General features: G+C 44.8%; 1 protein-coding gene across 1 annotated transcript in view; it reads right to left on the reverse strand.

Annotated features, from left to right (window-relative positions):
• The window catches only part of METTL24 (methyltransferase like 24), a 103740-nt gene that overhangs the window by 57199 nt on the left and 31131 nt on the right, over positions 1–15410 (reverse strand). Inside the window, exon 4 of the mRNA XM_029943208.1 lies at positions 6854–6952. Within this exon, the coding sequence (XP_029799068.1) occupies positions 6854–6952 (99 nt within the window). The remainder of the gene's footprint in view (positions 1–6853; positions 6953–15410) is intronic.

A 15410-nucleotide genomic window follows, 5' to 3' on the forward strand; every position in this document is an offset into this window, starting at 1 on the left:
TTCTACTGGAAGTTGTGAGATCCAACTGTGAGCACGGGGCTCAGAGGGATACAGATTATCAATTCCCTGTCTCAGGTAGATAAGCTGGGGCCAGTATGGTCCAGAAAGGTAGCACAAGTTAGCCGAGGTAAACAGCTGATCAAGGTCAAGTGAAATTAATTCACAGCCCTGCTCCCACGACCATACTGTTACTGATAAACTGTTCTAATGAGCTTCCTCCTAGGGGAGAAGAGCGAGAGCCCCACACAGGAAGGAAGCTCTTCCTGAGCTAAACAAAGCACTTCTTTTAACTCATCCATCAAAATTAGATAAAGAAACCAAAGGGAACATGTATCTAAATCAAGCAGAAGTAAGTCTCTGATTTCAAATGCACATTAAGCAAATACACTGTGTAAGGAATTCTCACTTGTGTCTGAGGCTGGCACAGTGTGCGTGACTGAGGTGGCTGGAACCAAAGAAAGCATGTTCTGCGGCCAAAGTATTCTTCTGTGGCCACCAGCACCTTACTGAGCATCAGTTTCCCCCTAATCCCTCAAAACTCCCATCGCCATCAGTGTGCTCCAGGTGCAAAGGATGGTCTGAGGTTCAGTGCTTTAATTCATTGGAAAATATAAGAGCAAATGATTTTCTTCTTAGGATATTCTGGGGGTGGCTGGGTGGCTCAGTCAGCTAAGCATCCGACTCTAGCTCAGGTCATGATGTAGCAGTTCATGAGTTTGAGTCCCGTGTCATGCTCTCTGCTGACAGCTCAGAGCCTGGAGCCTGCTTCAGATTCTTTGTCTCCCTTTCTCTCTGCCCCTCCCCCAGTTTCTCTCTCTCTCTCTCTCTCTCTCAAAAACAAATTTTTAATAAATTAAAATAATTTTTAATAAAATTTAAAAAAAAGAAGATATTCTGGGTTTGCCCAATTCTTTTATTTAAGGGAGTTTCCAGAATTCTAATCTGAAAAGAATATATACATGTAGCCTATTCAACTAATACAGCATTTCCCTTACTTTTGCTGTGATCTACTGGCCTGGCAAAATAATCCAGCACTATTTATCAGAGAGATAAATGAGAGCCTATTGCTAGGATTTGGACATTTTAGAGGGAATTCTAAAATGTGAAACCATATATATACATATATATATATATATATATTCTTTTCCGTCACCAATGTCTCTTTACTTCTCTACCCACGACACTTGTTTAAAGGAAAAAAATAACAGAAAATGGAATTGAATCTTCTCTCAAGCAACTATTATAGAATACATTTATTAACTGGGTATGTCAGCATGCTAACTTGTACAATTCATTTCCTACTATTTGCCCACAAAAAATGGAAATTATGCCTCTGTTTGCCCATCTCCTAGTTCCCACTCATCAACCAAGGAAGGAAAAACTGCTAATCTAATTAAAGTTCAGTGTGCTCTTTGGGTCCGTCTTCCGAGCAGGCAGGTTACTGGGCCCTAAACATCAGCAACTTCATTATCATTGTGTCTCACGCTCTCCTCTCCTCTCACCCTGCCAGGTAGGTAGGTAGGTAGGCAGTTCTGTAGGCCCCGACAGCATATCTGGACCTCATAAGCCTGTGCCATTTGCTCTAGGTCAGCTTCCTGGAGTATGTTTATTAAAGTGGTTTGATGATTCCCCTTTCTTTGTGTGCACTTCTCCCAAAGAGACTCCATAATGACAGACCATGATACGGATGTTCACAGGTTCTTGTTCATAACTTCCTCCTAACACAGGAGGTACGGCCCCCCTACATTCTGATGGGCCTGGGAGGCACCTAAACATACAGATTCTGTAAAGTCAGAATCTTTGAGGCTGATGCCTGGGAACAGGCCTTTTAATAAGCTGCCCCAGGTGATTCTTATGTGGATAGTCCTGTGAGTTTACAGGAACCCTTTTGTAGAGCCCCCTGGAAGGTTCCAGCCTAGCCTCGTGGGTGCCTTAGCCAATGAAGGGAAGAGGCTCCACTTGGGCCAGAGCTTTAAAATGAAAACAGCAGCCCCTGCAGCCCCACCCCTAACAAAGGGCCAGAGAGGCAGCAATGACAATTAGCCGGAGGCCTCTAAGAGTCAGATAACTATTAAGGGTCAAGATTCAGGGCTTTGAGGCTCAGATGCCCTTACTTTGCCAAGGCTGGGGAGCAGAGTTTTATTCTATTAAAGGTGACACTTTAAGCATTTCTTCTTCCACAGATATCATCTTGCACAGATACGCCCGTTGGAAAGACATTCTTTTCCATTCAATCTCTCTGCTAACGTTCCCCTTTCCTCTCGTAGCTCAAAAATACAAAACACAGGTTTTTCCACTTTAACCATTTATTAACCATCTCATTGATAGACATTAGCTTTTGAAAACAACTAGGAGCACTCAGTAAAATTCGGCTCCCCAAAATTAATTAAATATTGATTTTTCAAACTTTCTCGTAAAGATTTATGGCCAGGGCTTCAATAAACACTCGCAAGCAAAATAAGTGAGGGCAATAACTCCTAACTAAGCTCCAACTCCAGTAATTATGTTCTCTCTCTCTAATTCCCCTTGTAATTGTAGCTGCAAAAGCAAATTAGACCTAGACAAAGGAGAAGAAATTCCAGGAAATGTTTTTTGAAATGCATTTTAGTTATTTAACTTAAAGGGATTAACCAATTTTTTTAAAAAGATTTTATTTTTAAGTAACCTCTACATCCAATGCAGGGCTCAAACTCACAGCCTTGAGATCAAGAGTTGCATACTCCACTGACAGTACCAGCCATGCCAGAGTCCAGCTCCAGCAGGTCCAGGGCTCCCTGAAGGATGGATGGTGTCGGCAAAAGGGAGGGAGAGAACCTCAGCTTCTTTCTGCTCACCAGGCAGGCATCTTTCCACCGACCTGAGAGTCAGTTTTATTTATTGAAAAAATGTATGAGTACAAAACAGAAGTGGCAATTGCCTTAGATGATGACTTCCGATAACAAATTCTTTGGAATGTAAAAATTTCCCAGAACATAGATTGGTGGAAGACTCCTGCATAATCTTTACCAATAGAGACTGAAGAAGGTGACTAGATGTTTATCATATGGGGAAGGAAGGGATCTTTAGCATTCAAATACAAGGCGATGATTTTAGCATGGCAAAGGCAAAAGTTAGTTCTTTTGTGAGCAGGGGTCAATAGCCTGTTTTCAAGGAGAAGAAAAACAGGTTTTCTCAGGAAATGTAACATTTGCTCCTATAATCACAAAAGAAGACACTCCTATAACAAGTTTTTTCACAAGGTATAATTCACATATTTTTAGCATAACAGGACAAGTCACTCCTCCTATCAGTCAGTCAGGTGCCTTGGGGGTCCGTGCTCAAGTAGAAAGTGAGGATTGAGTGGGGGTAGATGCCTGTCGCCATCTGATGGCGGGAGGCCTTGCAAACCTGCCTTACTTCAGAAATGGCTCCCAGCACAGCCAGGTGCCCCTTAAAGGGATTAATTTATTCTCATTTCATTTGGCATCCAAAAAGATGGAATAGAATTAATGGCAACCCATAAGTACAGTCTGGCAAAACTAGCCCTTAAAATTTGGGGACTTCTGGCAAAAATCACTTCAATGATCTTGAACATTGTATGTTCAAGTAACACTACTATTTAGAAAGGCAACATCTAAGGAAAGAGTTGTATTTTTGTTGCTTTTATCCCTGTGTGTGTGTGTGTGTGTGTGTGTGTGTCTGTGTGTGTGTGTAGCAGTAAATATAATAGATACTACTTTACAAAGTCATAAAGTCTGCATCTCCAGGGCTTGGCTTTTTATGTTATTCTTACAAATAGATGTGTAGATGATTAGATAGGTGGATGGATAGATGGACAGAGAGATGGATAAATGAATGGGTAGATGGCTGGCTGGTTGGATAGATGATAGCTAGATAGCTAGGTAGTTAGATAGACAGTGTTTTAAAATCTATTTTTTCTTTTTTAAAACAGCAACTGTTGCTTAGATTAATTTGTGCCACAAGTCCTGCTTCCTAGAGGCATATGGTTTGGGGGTGGCCATAAAAAGCTGGATCTGGAGCCTTTGCTGAGAACAGAGCACTGCATTTATGATTTAACCATTTCTTGTCAGCATCAAACTGTATCATCGACTCCAGAACTCAGAGATGTAATCATTATCTTTCACATTAGGAAACAATACCTAATTAAACTGAACTTGATATTGCACACACTCTACCAAACACCATACCCTCTGGTGTTTCATTAAGAATTCAGGTTCCCAATCATGCCATCAGGGCCACCACAATATGGAAGTGCAGGAGTGCCATCTTACTGGAGTCTAATGCCACACTGTCCCTGGCCCTGTGCTCCCATTTACAAGCCCCCCCACTCCTGGCCTGGGGAAGCCCTCTCCCCCACCCATCTGTTCACCCCTGTCAGAGAACACACAACTCTCTTGCATCCCAGCTGTTTGCCAGTATGTGTGTGTATTTAATTCAGGTTTTATATCCCAGTCGGTGCTGGCCGCAGAACAGGTCCTCAACAAATGCCTGCTGATTGAAGAATGAATAAATCAATGATGAACACATCAAATGCTAGCCTTGCTGTACAAGCTTGAACACAGATTTGAGGGAGATAATTTTCTTAAAAGCAGCACAAGAGAGTGGGGTGGAATTTGCTTTAGTACCTTCAGAAGGTTCTTTTTCCCCCTTGCTTTTATGACTCACTACAGCTAACTATGGAAATTTTAGGTAATAGTGACTCTAATATCCTTCCAGTTTGTAGGCTTTCATTGTCAAGATGAATTCTAAATGAAGCCCAAGCCCCTAAAACAGCCAAAAAAACAAAACAAAACAAAAAAACCCACCTCTGCATTACGTAGAGATGGGGAAGGAACACTGTTTAGCAAAAGATTCTGATTACGAGTCAGTGTCATCTCTGCCGGGCTCCCACCTGCTGGCTTCCCAGTGACCTGGAAGTCCAGGAAATCACAGGACTTCATCAGGGTAAAACGACTCCTGATCACAAAACGACTGTGAGGTCTAGAACTTCTAGAACTACCTCGGTTTTTCTGGAGGATGAAAATCCTTCTAGTGAACATCATAAACAAACTGTACTCATCAAGCTGAAAAATATGTCCATGCACCTACATTCCCAATGAATTGGTTGGCTGCTTGTGGGCACAGACTGTATCCCCAGGGCCTGGCACAGTCCCTGGCATGAAGCAGGTGCTCAAAACTACTTAGTCAGTATCGATCCTACACTCTTCTCGGCACAGTACAAGCTCACAGAACCGGGAGAAACCTAAGAAATAATTTAATAACCTGATCCTTTTCAAGATCAGAACACTGAGAACCAAAGAAGCAAAATAAATCGCTCAGGGTCACATCAGACTGCATTGTGGGATGCTTTTCTTTTCTCCTCAAACTTTTTCTCCTCTCAGCTCAGAACTCCTGGGGAAAAACCCAAGAGGGGCTTGATATAATCTTTTTATGCCTCACAAGCTTCTTCTAAGTAAATAAGCCCTTTATAAGTTACAGAACATTATCCTGAAATACATATAAAAGAATCTAGAGGCTTCTGCTTGGTCAATTTATTTTGGGGGAGGGGGTGGAGCCCCTGGTTCTCAAACCCAACTCATAAGTTTAACACCTCTCATTTTTCTCTTGGTGCCTTAAGGGCTTCTTAAAGTCACAGTCAAGAGGTCCAGCTTCTCATCCTTCATGTAAAACCAAACTGTACAATTAAACTTTCAGCACTTTAATTAAATCTATGAAAGTCCACCAAATTAATTTGCAGCAGCAAAATAAGATGAAATATGTAAAGCACAGGGATCAATTTATCATCCCATAACTCATGATGAATTTAACAAGCTTTCCCATCCATGTCTAGGTGACGACTATTAAAATCCAATTGTCTGACTGCATTATATGAGAAATGGGACTTTCTTTTACCCTCAGTCTTCTAAAGACCTAGAAATACATTCTCTCCACGGATGAAAAATGGGCTTTGCTGCCAGCAAGGTTTGGGAGCAGAAGTGGGGTGCCAGGGGGCTGAAGGGACAACAAAAGAGCTTGAGACCCTCAGTGCCCCACCAGCGCCACAGGCTACCTTCCCAGGTGGCCTGGGCACCTTATAGACAGGGTGAGTTCCTAATTTACTATCACCTCTGAGTTCAGGGCAAAGTTTCCCTCAGGCCTTGTTCTTCTCTTATGTGTCTCTGTCCCCAGGATCAGGCTACTTGAGGACAGAACCTTTTGATTAATGTGTCAAGAGCCATAGACTCTCCTTAATAGTCAGTCCCTTTCCTTGCCCGGGGCACAGACACAGCCTTGGCAGGAGCTGCCACAATGTGTTAAGTCACTCCATAATGATTTTAAATGCCCTAAAAATGAAGTGCCATTGGATTCATTAGCTTCTCAGACCACCTTCAATGTCCCCTCTGCTCTCGGGCCTGGAGGGTCCCTGTCTACCAACCATCTGTGGCAGAAAAGCAAAAAGGCAGATTCCTACAAATCCAAAATGGAACTTGAACCTCCAGATGATGGTTTTGTTTTATGACACACTTGACTGCCTACTCAAGGGTGTGAATCTGTCGCCTCAAATGGTTTTCCAAAGCAATTTGCTAAAGTGGATCTTCAAAAACACGTCAGGATGAATCATTAAAACATTTCAAGATGACGATACCCCTGGAAGGCAGAAGATGCTGAAGCAAATAGAAGGCATCTATCTTATCTGCCTTCAAGTAAGTGGATAAATTTAAGCCTCAAGGCCTCAGAAACAGTGTCCCTATCAAGTCCCTACCAGGAATCTGTGAAAATCTCCCCAACCCCTAACTGATCAAATCCATTTGTAAAGGGGGTTGATCAGTATCTTTTACAGTGTCCCCAAGCCCACTTGCACCTGAAATACAACCTGGGTGGTGCTGATGTATGTCAGGAACCTCAAGGCTTCTTCATCCAGGGCCTGAGCAGGGCCGGCCCACGGCTGGAGATCTATATGCCACCGGGCACCCTGTAAAAGACAGAAAACAGGTCGATGTGCAAAGGGTAAGGCACGGGGAGGGGGGGGGGCCGGGGGGAGGACACAGAACATCAGCTGGGCTGCCTGGCTGCTTTAGCCGTCTGCAAAACAAACATGTCTGCGCACAGGCGGTGGGGAGCCCCGTCGGAGTGGCTGTCTTCACAGTCACATCAGTCACGGGGAGGCAAACAAGGCCTGAGAAAGCCTGGCTACCAGGTTAAGCCAAAGACTGCAAAGGCCTGGGGATGTCTGACAAACTCCACTTGACCCCATCAGGCTCTCTCAACTGTGGCTTTGTTTTACCCGTGCCTCTCCCAGACTCGAAGAAAAACTCCCTTATCTACTAGAGTTCCGGAAAGCTTAGAGCTTCAGAACTAGGTCCCTCCCTAAGGGCCAGTTTTGTTTTCGAGTCACAAGGCCTGAAGTCCTTTGGGAGCTTGGGTGCCTTCCCCAGCATAGGGAGACAAAGGTGGCACCACTCAGTGTTCCAGATCTCAGGGTGCCTGGCATCTGGGACTGTGCACCTGCAAGAGAGATCCCTGGAGCTGTTGCCACCAGGGCTGACAAGGATAGCCTTCTAGCAAGGGGCTGCCGCCTTTCAGCAGAGGACATGAGGGGCCCCCGTGAGCACAGTGGTGAGAGATGAATGCTAGGCCCCCTTTTGTAGCAAGGGTGGCAGGAGGGAGGAAGGGTTGGGGGATCGCAGCGGTCTGGAAGAAACACAAGTGGGATCCCTTCAGTCAAAAGGAAGCACTAGTCAGGAAGTCCTGCCTAGAGTCCCAAGTCCCCCACCTGCACTTCTTAGCACTTAGAAGCCTCCCAGAGGCTCACTGCGACTCTCAGGGGGAGAACAGGGCTCAGGGTGCAGGGTGGGGAAGGGGGTCCGGGGGAGAGAAGCCCCAGCTGCTGGCAGGGTGGATGTCTGGAATCAGGAAAGACTCTGGGTGTCTAGGCCCAGGGATTCCTGCAGTGCTTAGCCTGGGTCTTTAAACTCCCTTTTACGATGAGGAAGGAGGCAAGAGAAGGTTCTGGGGACAGATAAATAGACCATTCATGCATACACATTGCTCTCCACTCGGGTATTGCCATGGACCGAATGTGTGTGTTCCCCTCCCCCATATTCATAGGTCAAAATCCTAATGACCAAGGTGATGGTATTAGGAGGTGGGGCCTTTGGGAACTGCTTAGGTCATGAGGGCAGGGCCCTCCTGAATGCGATAGTACTCTTCTAAAAAAGACCTCAGAGAGTTCCCTAGCCCCTTCCATCATGTGAGGACCTAACAAGAAGGCAGCAACCCAGAAGAGGGCCTTTACTGGAAACCAGCTCTGCTGGCACCCTGACTCTGGACTTCCAGCCTCCAGAGCTGTGAGCAATAAATTTCTGTTCTTTATAAGCTACTCAGTCTGTGCTATTTTGTTATGGCAGCTGAAACAGACTAGAACTAGGTGTTATGCCAGGAACTGCCTGTCACCCCCCCCCCCGCCCAAAAAAACCTAAACAGGCTAGCCCTGATACACTTTAGGACAAATGTGGGGGTTCACCCCTAGATGGGGTGGCCTTGGTGACCTGGGGCTAAAAAGCTAGGAGGAGTGGGGGAGTAAGCAGGTTCGTCAGCCTCAAGCCAGGTGTGTGGGCTTGGGGAAGAGGAGCCCACTCTGGCATGGGGGCCTGAGATAAATGTGAACTCTTCATAAGTGATAAGCGTTATTCCAGGTTAGACGCAATTAGCCTTGTCGTCACACAAAGCCCAAGAGCCCGTCCAGACAGGTCTGTGTCTCCTCGTAGTAGCTAAGTGCCCTGTAGTTCTCTAGACTTCAGGAATCCTCCCTGATTTCCCCCAGGCTGCCTTGTTCTCAGCTGCAGTTTCGTGGGCAAGCAACATATGCAGTCTTAGAAGGGCCTGTGCTTGGGGGCACCTGGCAGGCTCAGCTGGTGGAGTATGCGACTCTTGATCTTGGAGTTGTGAGTTCAAGCCCTATACTGGGTGTAGAGATTACTTAAAAATAAAATCTTAAAAAAATTTTTTTAAAGATGGGCCTCTGCTTGGCTTTAATGCTCTGCTGACACTGTGTTGAAACCCTTTAATAAATTTTGAACAAAAGGTCTCACATTTTCATTTTGCACCAAGCCCTGCAAATGATGTAGGCAGTCTGCCCTGAGGGGCACCTTTTCTGGGAACACAGCCTTTTCTTAGAGCTGTTCTTGTTCTGTGAAGGCTGAGCAGGCAGAGTCTAATCAGAGAAAGCCTGAGAACATTAATACATCTTCCTAGTTAATGCCTTCCACCACCACTCCTGCTTTTCTTTCTTCTCTGAAGTAGCTGTTGATTACCATGTGGTCAAACAATATTTATTGAGCGTCAGTCACTCTGTCAGACACCGGTCAGCACAGATATGAATAACACCTAGACTCTTCCCTGAAGTGCCCGGGCTGGTGGGGGAGACAGATACTGTCAAAATAGCTTCAACAGGGAGATGCTGAAAATTAGGGAGAGCAAGTATTTTCAGGAAGTATTTACTTATGAAATCATAAATTACAAGCACATTTAGGTACAAACGCCTCCCGGTTTTGCCTGGTCATGTTCTTCTTGCATCAAACGACGAAGTGCCTTCCCAGGTTGCCACTGCTCTCAGCACAGCCACACAGAGAGCTTCGGGCAGCCTTGTCCAAGCCTGGGGTTTAAAACTCCCCACGTCCTTATCATGTAGCCACTCACAAGTGCCCCAGCATCTGGCCCAGGAGCCTCTTGATAGAAATGATAAGATTCACAGGTTATGGTCTTCCTCCAAATCAGGGATCAGTAAACTCTTTCTATAAAAGGGCAAACGGCAAATATTTTAGGCTTTGCAGGCCATACAGCTTCTGCTGGAGCCCAAAACAGCCACAGACAGTAAGTAAACCAATGGTCATGGCTGTGTTCCAATGAAACTCCATTTACAAAAATAGGTTGCAGGCTAGATTTGGCCCACAAGGCTGTAGTTTGCTGACCCTGGCTATATTTGATTCGTATTTGGAGGCAGACTGACCTCAAAGAGACTGTTTACTTGAAATAATGCAAGAGAGACGGACTATGATATCTAGATTATAACTAACTTTGTCATCTGGATGACTTGGGCAAATACCAGTCAGGACTCCAGCAGAACACAATAGGCTCCTTCCAGCTGGTAAATCTGAGAAGAATTTAAGAGACTATTTATAAAGGTGTGAGCAGGGTTTAAGGAAACTGATAATGAATAATACAGTATCTATGACAGGTAGCACCAAAGAGCCCTTACAAACCCTAAGCCACAAGGAGCAAGGAGCAAGAGGAATTTATGGAAGTCAGAGAGAGAAACATTATGGAGAAGACATTTAATAAGGGAACAAAGCCAACCTTATCACATCAAGTCCTATTATGTATGCACACCAACTGTCAAAGCCAAGAGAGGGCAGAGGAGAGGAGGCTATGGTTGGTCCATGCAAAGGCAGCCTCTGGGGGCGCAGGGCAGGAGAAGAGTGGGTGGTGGATCTGGAGAGACAAATAGAAGGTCTCCTGCACAACATCCATTGGAAAGAAGTAACGAGACTCGACCAGGGAGCCATTCATTTACTCAGTGGGCATTTGTGCCTTGTGCCAGGCGCTATGTTACAATTTAATACAGTTATAACCCAAAAACCCAATGAAGTTCTGTAGGGGCTCTGACAGAAATCCTTACAGAGTCACAAAGAGATGGAGGACCTAAATATAGCTCCAAAATAAATGCCAAAAATGCAGACTGTGGAAAGCAGTCTCCACTGCAAGAAACCCAAAGGCTTCATTAAAGAGACACCTTTAAACACAGTAGAAGCCCCTCAACCTGTGCTAACACATAAAAATAACCTCACAGATCAATAATGGTGAATCCATAGGGTGAATCAATATGGGAGAACTAAAGAACTATCATCAGAATCCACAAACAGGATCCTGACTGCAATCTCATATTTCTCATTTCCAACTGATTGTTGGCCACGATGAAGCTAAACATGGCAGCTGGAACAGTAACTATCAGCTGAGGAATCGCAGGTGGAGATGTAATAGGAATATACAGCAAAGAGCTGCCTTAGCAGTGCTCTGGCTTAATGCTTTCTCGAGCTGTTTAAAAAACATTTCACATAAAGTAATGTTCCTGCTGGAATCAGTCTGACAGCAGTTCGTGATTATTACCCCAAGGAAACCACTAGCTCTTATCATCCCTTTCAATTATCATTTGTCTTAATTCTCTGGTACATACGTCAATATTTGTCCTTCCAAACATCCCACAGACAGAACTCTCTGAGCACCTTAAAACACCAATGGCCAATATTTAATAGAACAGGGCAAACACACACACACACACACACACACACACACATTTTTTCTTTTAAAAAAAATGATCACGATTTTGCCCCCAAACAATTCCCTCAGTGCCAGTGTACACTATTACCCATATGCTCCAAATATCATGTGGCCAGAACAACGCTACCCCCGTCAATCCCAGGAGGTGGAAACGTGAATCCCCAACCCTGTCTGCCATCCCCGCTTCCCCTCAGGATGGGTAAGGAGCCGCTTCAGCAAAAGGGGGCAGATGTACTGGCATTTAGGGCTGGTCTGTCTGTCCCCAGTAGACTTGGGCTAAAATGTCAAATGGGGCACACACAATCAGATGCCACAGAGAAGTAGCGGTCCTCCTGAGCCAATGCAGGGACGAGGGTCCCTCTACTCCTTTGCAATCCAAGGTCCTGCCCCCTGAACCACCAGGCCACTCATACAAAGGAGCCCCTCCCCAAGCATGGACAAGCAGCGCAAGGAAGACAAGGTCCCAGATTTCTGAGGAAAGGAAGCAGCCCCCACTTTGTCAAGGCTCTATCTGGCACTTTTTCAGGCAATGTGCATTGAAAAGTGAGCCAGCCTCCTCTAATATGTTTTGAGTGTATAGAAAAAATTTCCAAAAGTTAAATACTGCAGCAAAAGATAAATACTGCTATTTCATGTTGTTTGGGGGTTATTTTGCAGACATCTGAGATTCTGCTTTCTACAGGGTAAAAAGTGATCACCGAGTCAGTCCAAGCCAATGCACAAAGATAATGGGTCTGGCTCAAGAAGACCACAAGCGTAGCCATGAGGCTTTCAGATATTTTGTATAATTTATGATTTCAACATTAAGTTTGTTTCTTTAAAAAATGATTCTTTTAAGCCAAAGGAATTGAATTCCAAGATTTTACTATTAAACGATAAATACAAAAAATAAAGCAATGTTTTAACATGCTCTTTTGCCTACCAACCTACACTTATGCACATAATAAAGATGTATTAATTCGAGACCATAAGCCCCAAGCAAAACTGGTTGCTTTTTTTTTTTTTAATTATTAAAAAAGAAAAAGCAGACCCACCCATGACCTAGAAAAGAGAGCCATCAATTCTGCCTGGTGCAAAAGCTTCCCTTGTCTTGAAATCTGGAATAACGGCTTCCTTTTCACAGGCACTTTCCCCACACCCATGAATGACCTCAGGTAGCCTCCACAGAAATTGTCGAACAAGGAACAGTGCCACCACTGAACATTTTTAACACATTTGTGTAAAATACAAATATAAGCCAAAGGAAGGCTTCTAGTGGCCCATCCCTCTGTACTTCAATGCTGCAGTTCTTTTAGGGATGAAACTGTAGGATGAGTGATGTTAATGGTCTGCTGGATAATTGGTAGGGTGATTGGGATATTTTTACAAAGTTTCAATACTCCTAAATGCACATTCCCACAGCTAGGAAGCTCCTGAAAGGTTTTAGAACCAGCAATTTACTGTTGGGAGAGCTGGCTAACAGTAATGCTCTGCATTACGGCTGTGCCTGTGGAAAAGAACAGGGTTGGAGTCCTTGAAGCAAAGTAAACCGTCCACTGAGCATGTGTTGATGTGTTGATGTTGGGAAAGTCTAAGGTTTCTGGGAGAAACAAACCCAAAGCAAGAAAAATATATCTATTTTGCAATTTTGTGCTAATTAAGAGCATCCGTTAGTGGGCAGGAAACAATTACTAAAGGAAATTATTTATTCCTTTTTAGGAGAAGAGGGTTGTGGGAGTTGTAGGGTGGCGGGGGAAGAAGGAGCAAAAAATAGTCCCCAGCAGACCATGGGACCAGGCACAGCTGAGCGTGTGCCAGTGCCAGCCACTATCTTTCTGTAACACGTTTAGATAATCGTGGCTTTTAGGACTTGGCCTGAGTGAGTGTGCAGGGCTCTGGGAGGCTCTGGAGTGGCAGCGAACATGCGTTCCCCTCTGTATGCTCGGGCTCTTCTTCTCACAGTCAGTCCTGCTTCAAAAAGAGCAGGGCTCAGTCACACATTTTGTGGGGACGGTTAAAATTCAGTTACCCCACGCACAAATGTCATTAAAACAAAGGAATCTCAGTTTCAGTTCTGGATAAGATCCATAAGCACACCCCCACCCTGTATCTTGTACTGAATCAGCAATAAAACCTGGACAGAACATGCAGAGCAGTGATTTAAGGAATCTGAGAAGTAAACACCAGCAGGCAGATTGGAGAAGAAGACCAGAATTCAAAGTACACAGAACGAGCAGTGAGGTCACCATTGTTTTTTCTTCTGGGGTCCTCATTCCTGGCCCCCACTCAAGACAGCCACACACTGGAAGTAGGCATTGGCACAGACCAGGAGCATCAGGAAAAGCCCTTCAGTTCAGGCTCCAGCAGAGAAGGGGCCTCCTAATACTCCAAAAGAGTGGGGGAATCCTTCATTTTCCTCTCTCTCCCTCTTTTTCCCACTCCATTCTAGCATCCTAACACCCAGGCAATCCCACTAAGTGGTGGAAGCCCCCGGGGGGCGGGGGGTGGGGGTGGGGCTACAGGCACCTAAAACCCTAGAGGAAAGGGAAGCTCACTTTTTTATCCGTGGCTGTCGCCCCAAGAGGATGGGGGAACCCCCCAGTGAGTGTTTTCTGTTTCTTTCTTCTGTATCTTAGCCTTGGACTCAGGCACAGTTACCAGAAATATGCAGCAAAGCATGAGCAGAGCAGGAATAACTAAAGCCCGCCCTTTCTGGCCAGGGGTTTCGGAAACCACAAGAAACTGGAAAATACCGGGGAAATCGTGGAAAAGGAAAGCAACTCCATAAAGTGGTTTATGAAGCCCTGGGACCATAGAGCATGGACCTGATCCTAGTTCGCATATCAAAGGCTTTGTGAACAAAGCTGACTGACCTTCGCAGGGTCCCAGATTGGACACTGGGTGGCATGCATGTGAGACAGAGCTGAAAAAAACATGGCAAAGACTTGGAAAACAGGACTGATACTGAAATCACGATCCACAGAAGGCTGGCTGAAATGAGACCTCAATCCAACCAGACTGTCTGTGAAAACAAATATATCAACCTTATCTATGGTATTTAAACTCAGAAGTTATGAGTTATGACTCAGAGTCTCATAATATAATGTGCAAAATGTCCAGGATATAACCCCAAACTACTCAGCACATGAAGAGAATCCAAACTGGTGTGGGAAAAAGACAATCAACAGATGTCAATACAGGCATAACACAAGTGTTGGAATTATTTGACAAAAACTTAAAAACAACTACTCTAGAAAAACTCCAAGAAGTAAGAGCATGTATTCTTGAAACCAGTGGAAAGATGGAAAGCCTCTGCAAAGAAATGGGAGCAATAAAGAGCCAAATGGAAACTTTAGAACTGAAAAATACAAAAACCAAAATAAAAGTCTCATGGATGGACTCTGCAACAGAACGGATAGGACACAAGGAAAAGTCAGTGAGCTCGAAGATGGCTTCCACAGAGAATATCCGAGCTGAACAGAGAGAAAATAAATGATTGGGGGAGGGGGGTGGGCGGAGTAAAAAGAGCCTCAGGGACCTGTGAGGCAGTATCAAGAGGTTTAACTTGCAGATTGGAATCCCAGAGGAGGAAGATTAAGAATACAGTGCAGAACGATTAAAAAAAAAAAAAATTGAAAGACAGAATGGCTGAAAGATGCCCAAATTTGACAACAGTTAAAAACATAAAAGATTCAAGAAGCTCCGCAAGCCCCAAACAGACTCTAAGAAATCCCTGCCCACACACATCAAAACTGAACATGACAATGGAACCTGAGTCTAATAATCTTGTGATGGACTCAGTGGTGGGCCAGGGTTCAGATGGTGAGGTGGGAAAGGCAGCACCCATCCCACAGGGATCTCTTCCCTGGAGGTCCCCTCCCGGTGGAGGCACAGTCCTACCTCTCCAAGTCCATCTGCTAAATGCCTCTGGCAACAGACAGCACACATGCTGAAACCCAAATGCAGAGCAGCATTTGGAATCCTTTCCGCATCAATCTGCCGCCTCTGCACCATTACACAGAGTGGAGGCTGGGAGGCAAGGGAACCAGAAATCAAATCAACTCTGACAAGAAAAAATGCACTATAATTCAAGCAGGCCCTGATAACTTTTTTTT

The sequence above is a fragment of the Suricata suricatta genome, chromosome 7, assembly GCF_006229205.1.
Source record: "Suricata suricatta isolate VVHF042 chromosome 7, meerkat_22Aug2017_6uvM2_HiC, whole genome shotgun sequence".
In the NCBI taxonomy this organism is placed as follows: Eukaryota; Metazoa; Chordata; class Mammalia; order Carnivora; family Herpestidae; genus Suricata; species Suricata suricatta.